Source organism: Otolemur garnettii, unplaced genomic scaffold, assembly GCF_000181295.1.
Source record: "Otolemur garnettii isolate 467f Iridium unplaced genomic scaffold, OtoGar3 scaffold00024, whole genome shotgun sequence".
NCBI classification, from domain to species: Eukaryota; Metazoa; Chordata; class Mammalia; order Primates; family Galagidae; genus Otolemur; species Otolemur garnettii.
Window position 1 is genome coordinate 13,066,146 of NW_003852419.1, and position 7,782 is coordinate 13,073,927.

Here is a 7,782-nt window from a genome sequence, read left to right on the forward strand (position 1 = left end):
CCACAGGCGCCTGCCACAATGCCCGGCTGTTTTTTGGTTGCAGCCATCGTTGTTATTTGGCGGGCCGGGCTGGATTCAAACCCACCACCTTAGGTGTATGTGGCTGGCGCCTTAGCCACTTGAGCCACAGGTGCTGAGCCCATCCCTGTATTTTCATAAATTTAACATGTTTTAGTGTATTGTGATATGAAGTTTATTTGTAAATATTTAATAAAACCAATGTATAATTTGAGTGGTGCTGTGGCATAAGTTACCTAAGGTTTCTGTCTGTGACAGTTGGTAGTGGCTAAATTACAGTGATCCTCAGAGTACAGAAAGATGTTAGAAGTATTCTTCATTTTACAAATATAACAAATTTTATTTTTTCTTACATTCCTTACCCCCATATTGTCATATACTCTCTCCTTTCTCTACCTGTGCATATTGCCAGCTGTCCTGATATTCTGTTATCTATTAGTCCAGGTTCTTCTTTCCTGCTTCCTCACAGTTCCCAAGGTTACATATTTGTAGTGATGCTTGTCACATGGTCTGGATGTAATCGAATACTAACGAGTAGGGGGTCAAGGGCTGCTGTAAACATTCAATATCCAAAGGTTAGGGTTAAAAATAAAAGAGAGCTCAGCTATCACTTTGGAATAGAAAACTGGCCTAACAAAAACTGCCTGAGGTCCTTAAGTGAGGAACTGAGATGGCAAGGTATTACATTTGGGCCAGGGTGGCTCATACCTGTAACCCTTTGGGAGGTCAAGGCAGGAGGAGCACTTAAAGCCAGGAGTTCAAGACCAGCCTAAGCAATACCAAGACTCAATACCTACAAAAAATAATTTTAAAAAAGTTAGCCTGGTGAGGTGGCACAAACCTGTAGTCCCAGCCAGTTGGGAGGCTGAAGCAGAATGGCTTGAGCCCAGGAGTTGGAGGTTACATGAACTATGATCGAGCCACTTTACACTCCAGCCTGGATGATACAGCAAGACTGTCTCAATAAAAACAAAACAAAACAAAACCCAGGCAGGTGCAGTGGCTCGTACCTGTAATCCCATCACTCTGGAGGCTGAGACAGGTGTATCACTTGAGCTCACAAGTTCGAGACCAGTGTGAGCTAGAGTGACCCCCACACCCCCCACTAAAACATAGAAATACTAGACAGGTGTTGAGGAGGGTGCCTGTAGTCCCAGCTACTTGGGAGGCTGAGGCAAGAAGATTGCTTGAGCCCAAGAGTTTGAGGTTTCTGTGAGCTTTGATGCCACAACATTCTACCAGGGGCAAGAAAGTGAGACTGTCTGGGGGGAATAAAAAAGAAAACCTAAATTAAAAATAATTATTTGGTAATGGGCTGGAGATAGGTTTCTACCAGTCAAAGTTACAGTGCTGAGTACTACACCTAACCTTTTTAACCCAGCAAGCAAATACATGTAAGTGTGTGTGTGTGTGTGTATGTAATGTATATACAGGCATATTTATTTTTAAACTTCTCATTATGTGGTATTTTATAGGTATTTACAGTTGAAGAAATGATGCCACATGTCCAGCATTTGAAAGGAGCACATAGTAAGAACTTATTTCTCAAAGATAAGAAGAAAAAAAGCTATTGGTTGGTGACGGTTCTTCATGACAGACAAATCAATCTAAATGAGCTTGCCAAGCAGTTAGGTGTTGGGAGTGGAAATCTTCGGTTTGCTGATGAAAAATCCATGCTAGAAAAACTAAAAGTTGGTCAAGGCTGTGCCACACCCTTGGCACTCTTCTGTGATGATGGAAATGTGAAATTTGTTCTGGATTCGGCTTTTTTGGAAGGTGGACATGAAAAAGTATACTTTCATCCAATGACCAATGCTGCAACCATGGGATTGAGCCCTGAAGACTTTCTCACATTTGTGAAGGAGACAGGACATGATCCCATAATACTACATTTTGATAAAAACAATTAATTGGGCAAATGTTTATAATAAATTTATTTCTGAAAACTGTTTTTCTTACTTATAATTTATAAAAGGCATTGAAAGCGTTAATATTTAGTATGCTTGGTTTGGTGACTAAATCACTCTAGGAAGAATATGGTATTTCATCTTAAAATAGTTCTTTTTGAGAGTCTTGCTCTGTCACCCTGGCTAGACTACAGTGGTGATATAGCTCACCACTATTACAGTGGTGTCCTGGGCTCAAGTGATCCTCTTGCCTCAACCTCCTAAATAGCTGGAACTGCAGGCGCTTGCCATGGGACCTGGCTAATTCTTCTATTTTTATTTATTTATTTTTTTGAGATAAGCTTCAAGCTATCCCCCTGGGTAGAGTGCTGTGGCTTCACAGCAACCTCCAACTCCTGGGCTCAAGCGAGTCTCCTGCCTCCGCCTCCCAAGTAGCTGGGACCACAGGCACCTGCCACAACGCCGGGCTATTTTTTGGTTGCAGCGATCATTGTTCGGCGGGCCCGGGCTGGATTCAAACCCGCCACCTTAGGTGTATGCGGCTGGCGCCTTAGCCACTTGAGCCACAGGCGCTGAGCCTAATTCTTCTATTTTTAGTAGTGACCAGGTCTCCCTCTTGCTCAGGCTGTTCTCAAATTGCTGAGCGCAAGCAATCCTCCTCCCTCAGCCTTCCAGAGTGTTAGGATTACAGAGAGCCACTATGCTCCTTTTAAAAAGATGCACTGAGGTAGTTTTAGGCATTTCAGAGATTAGCTTCCCATTTCTACGACAATCGCTCATTATAGAAATGACTTCAACAATGCTCTATGAGTAACCACCTTATATCTTTAGGGTACTTCTTGTACTTGAAAAAAGCAAGTTGCAAAATGGTATATAAACCATTATGTGTGACAGTATATGTAACACGGGGGCCGGGGGGGAGGGATCAAAAGAAATATATAGACTTGGTACCTGTAGCTCAACCACTAGGGCGCCAGCTACATACACCAGAACTGGCAGGTTTGAATTCAGCCCAGGCCTGCCAAACAACAATGACAACTACAACAAAAAAATAGCCGGCATCATGGCGGGCACCTATAGTCCCAGCTACTTAGGAGGCTAAAGCAAGAGAATTACTTAAACCCAAGAGTTTGAAGTTGCTGTGAGCTGTGATGCTATTGCACTCTATAGAGGGTGACACAGTGAGACTCTATCTCAGAAAAAAAAAAACACATAGAAATATAAAATATTGTTAGTGGGCTTGGCACCCCCAGCTCAGTGGTTAGGGCGCCAGCCACATGCCCGAGGGCTGATGGGTTGGAACCTGCCCACGGCCTACTAAACAAAAATGACAAGTACAACAAAAAAATAGCCAGGCATTATGGTGGGCGCCTGTAGTCCCAGCTGCTTGAGAGGATGAGGCAAGAGAATTGCTTAAGTCCAAGAATTTGAGGTTGCAGTGAGCTGTGACCTCATGGCACTCTACTGAGGGCGACATAATCTCAGATGGTTTTTGGACTCTGTCTCAAAAACAAATCAACAAAAACTTGATAACCACTCCCAAAAGGAGAAACAGCAGCAGTTCTGCCAAAAGCTGAAAATTAATCAATAAAAATAAATTGTTGATAGTGGTTATTTTGGGGAAGTGGAGATAAAAAATTCTCACAAGCAAGATTTTTTTTTTCTTTTTTTGAGATAGTCTTGCTCCATGCTCTAGGCTAGAGTGCACAATCAACATCACAGCTCATTGCAACCTTGAACTCCTAGGCTCAAGTGATCTTCCTGCCTTAGTCTCTACATGCAGGAAGTACTCTATAGGACTATAGGAAGGTACCACCATACACTAAATTAAAAAAATTTTCTGTAGAGACAGGGTCTTGTACCCAGGCTGGTCTCATAGGCCTCAAGCCATCTTCCTGCTCTGACCTCCCAGGGATTAACAGTTGTGAATGACTGTGCCCAGCCTTGAGCCCCCTCAAGATTCTTAGACCTGGGGGCATGGGTAAAAACTTTATATTATTGGGTGTTTGTTTTTAAACCAGTGAAAAAAACCAGATTTTTCTTTCAGTGAAGAATAAGCTTATCGATCATGTATAAAATCATGTATAAAAACACAGCTTTACAAAATTTTAGTCTAGAAAAGCCACTGGGGTGGAAAATATGTCATACTTAAAACTACATTTTAAAACTCAATTGTGGAATGTACATTTTGCCATTTAAAAGGATTTGTTTAGTCTTTGGAGATTAGAAATGTGAACATACTTGTACAAATTTCTTCTGACTTCTGGGCTTTATTGCCTTTCAATTATGACCTCTGAAACAGTATAAAACCCCAGGAAAATCTAGGGCAGTGGTTCTCAATCTTACTAATGCCGCGGCCCTTTACTCTAGTTCCTGTGGGTTGCGACCCACAGGTTGAGAACCACTGATCTAGGGTAATTTGTCATACAGGAACTATTTCAAAAATCTTACATATTTCTTTCACCTCCCTTAGCGAGGGTGGGGAACTTGTAGCCTTGGTCTTCTTGAGTGTGGCCTTCTGACTAAATCAAAATTTTATAGAATAAATCCTTTAATTATTTTTATTATTTATTTCATTCATTTTTAGAATAAATACTTTTAATAAAAGGATTTCTGTGAACTTTGGATTCAGTTGAGGGGCTGCACTTAGGGATCTGGAGGCCCACATGTGCCCTTGAGACCATAGGTTCTCCTCCCATGTGGACAGTAGTCATGAAATTTCTCCTATTTTCCTCTAGTACAATCAAATGGGATATTCTTTTTTTTGAGACATAGTCTGATTTTGTCCCCCTCGGTAGAGTGCCATAGCTCACAGCAACCTCAAACTTAGGCTTAAGTCATCTTCCTGCCTCAGCCTCTTTAGAAGCTGGGACTATAAGTGCCCGCCACAACACTTGGCTATTATTATTATTTTTTAAGTTTTTGACCTTTATTTCTGATCTTTTCCATTTTACAAGAGAGGTAAGTAGCCAAATGCCCAGATGCTGTCCTGACCTGACCTGACCCGACCCCTATTATTATTATCTTAAGAGATAGGGCTGGTCTTGAAGTGAGCTCAAGCAATCCACTGGCCTCAGCCTCCCAGAGTGCTGGGATTACAGGTATGAGCCACCGCACCACACCTCAAATGGGATATTCTTTAAAGAACATTTTCCTAAGCTGATCACTAAAAAAAAGATTTGCCTTTGGCAGAGACAACTGTGCTTAATTTGTACCAGCATGTGTTACTATAAGGCAAAGTATAATTACCTTATTCTCAAGGTGCCACATTTTTACCTACTCTGTATAGGATCTCTAAGACAAAAAGATAATCTCAGGTTGCTTTGTATATGAAGTCTGTAAGTGAAAATAAGAGATTAATATGTGCATGCTATTAGTTGGTATTTAAACCTATTTTGGGATTGACAGCGTCTCTTCTCTTTTTCCCCAAACCTCTAATACTTATCCCAAAATTAAAACCAAATTAAAATCAAATGAACTAAACAAGGTTATAGGTTATATCTGACAGTAGTTCTCCAGGGCAAAGGGAAAGGATATGTTATTTTTAAATGATAACTAAGCACTTGTTATAAAAATCACCTCTTGGTTTTATTTTTATATCAGTTTGATAAATGAATATTAATTGAACTTAATTTTTTAAGGAGAAACAAAGTTAAAAATGAAAATGAAAAATGTTTTTTAAAAGACAAATCAATCAAACAATGATGTCTCTTTTGTTATGAGTTGGATGCCTGTGGCTGACATCAGGTATTGCCAAGTAATAAACATTTTGCCATTCAACTATAAATCCCTAATTGGCATTAGTTTTAAAGGAAATGTTACAGATTTTATAATATTTGATTTGGTATTTAATAACAGTTGTAAGTACAATAGCAAACATTGAAAAAGAAAACCCTTAGTAGAAAAGAAAAAGAATTTAAAGTCAGGTTTTGTTGAGGGTGTTGTAAGTGCAACTTTATCCATAAGCATTCCTTTTAAGGCATTTTCATTATCCAAATATCACAACATGTACATCAAGGTTTATATTATAAAATGGGCTCCTTTTGTATTACTCATTCAAGGCTTAAAGAAAAAAATACACCTCAGGATTAAGGGTAGCTGAAAAGAAAAACAGAAATTAACCACTTTTCCATAAAATGTAACTTAAGACACAAATGTCAATTAGCACACATTATTACTCCGCATTGCAGATTAGGTACAGTATCTTCTTCTCTTCCAGACATAAACTGTTAAAACAGCACAAGCTGTAGTACTTCATTTTTGAGGTGGCTGCAGTTGTATAATATGCACAGTGATTTTTAAATAGGCTCGTACCATGTCTTGCATGAAAGGTGCTACATACAAATGTGTTTTGAGAACTCTTTGGTAACCACCAATTCAAAAACTTGGACAAAACATTTCCACATGGCCAGATCTGAAGCACATTATTGTAGCTCTGGGCCAAAGCTATTACCCTGTATACTGACGTCTTCAGTTTTCTTGGGGGTTTAGGTGTTGCTTTAGAATAGAGGCAGATAATTAAACGCATGCCAGGCTCCAGTCAGTTTCCAATTAGCTTTACTATTTTGTTTGGCAGTAGCAGAAGTTTATCTAAGGGAAAAGAGTGGCTTCTTATGAAGTTTCCTTCTGAAGGTATCTTGGAGAAAATAAAATGTTCATGTGGTTATTATCTAGTCCTTTCTTGAAATGGTATGAAAAAAGTGATGAATATAATTGAAGAGAATTTGTATTTTTGCAGTCTCAATGTATTCCTTGGTTGTCTTAATTATCCTTTCTCAGAGTCAACCTACTTAGTTTCAGTATTTTACAGGCTATCCTTCAACATTTTCTACGTAAGTATTAATATGCTTACCTCAGCAGGTTCACTATTTTAGAATATTAGTGTCCTGGAGAGGTAAGCTGTGTTATCATTCCCCTTCATTGGGCCTCCTTGCGCTTATTAAATTTCAACTTTCAGTAATTGTTCTGGATGTATCCTAATTGTGCAAATTAGATGCTAGCTAATACAAATCTAAGTTACCTACCTTATTTAGCTAATACATAATTTCTACATTTACTTTTGATTTATCCACCTAAAAATGAATTTACATTTTTACATGCAGTGGTCTCTCAATTGCTCTGATACCCATTACCAATATGATACTTGAATCCAGGGAGTCATGATGGAGAGAAAGATGTTTCAAAGTTTAAAGAATAGGTTTTAAGTATTTCTGTTGTGCAATATTTGTATTTTAGTAAGAATCCTTTGAATTTACATTTACATAGATAGCACCTTTCATCCAAGAGCTTCAAGATTTTTAACTTTACAGCATTTGGTGGTAAAACCTCAGTTAATGGTGGAATTGAGTTAAATAACTAAAAGTTATCTAACTTCCACGTCAATTTCTGGTCAACTAAACATGCTATCTCTCCTTTCTACTGGTGGTCTTTTGGAAAGCAGATTATGAATGCACATTGATACTGGCCTGTAGAGAGAGACTGACTTTTCCCATGGCTAATGGGTTAGTGATGAAACACACAATTCATTAACCACACACTATGGAATATGGAAATAATTATTCCAAAAAGTTTTGAGCTGGTAACGAAAGCCTAAGAAGTGTACTGTTAAAATAAAAAATAGTCAACATCTTTTTCATTTTAGACCTTAGAGATTACTCTGATATGTATGTGAAATAACGAATTTGCATTCATGAGTTATCAATGCATTTTTCTGGATTTGATAAGAAAATAAAACTGTGATATAAAATTGGAACTACTAAAAAATTGATGTTTCCCTGGATTAACTAAAACTACTTTTTTGTGCTTCTTCCAAATGTTTAAAGGTAACAAATGTGTACAAATATTTCAAAAGTACCAA

At 38.6% G+C, this 7,782-nt stretch overlaps 1 protein-coding gene across 1 annotated transcript in view; it reads left to right on the top strand.

The window, feature by feature from the left end:
• LOC100964235 (prolyl-tRNA synthetase associated domain-containing protein 1) overlaps positions 1-1,967 on the top strand; it is a gene marked incomplete at its 5' end in the record, with an annotated part of 9,223 nt that extends 7,256 nt beyond the window's left edge. The window contains one exon of the mRNA XM_012804017.2: positions 1,494-1,967. Coding sequence (XP_012659471.2) covers positions 1,494-1,928 — 435 coding nt within the window. The remainder of the gene's footprint in view (positions 1-1,493) is intronic.
• Between the last annotated feature and the right edge of the window lie 5,815 nt (positions 1,968-7,782).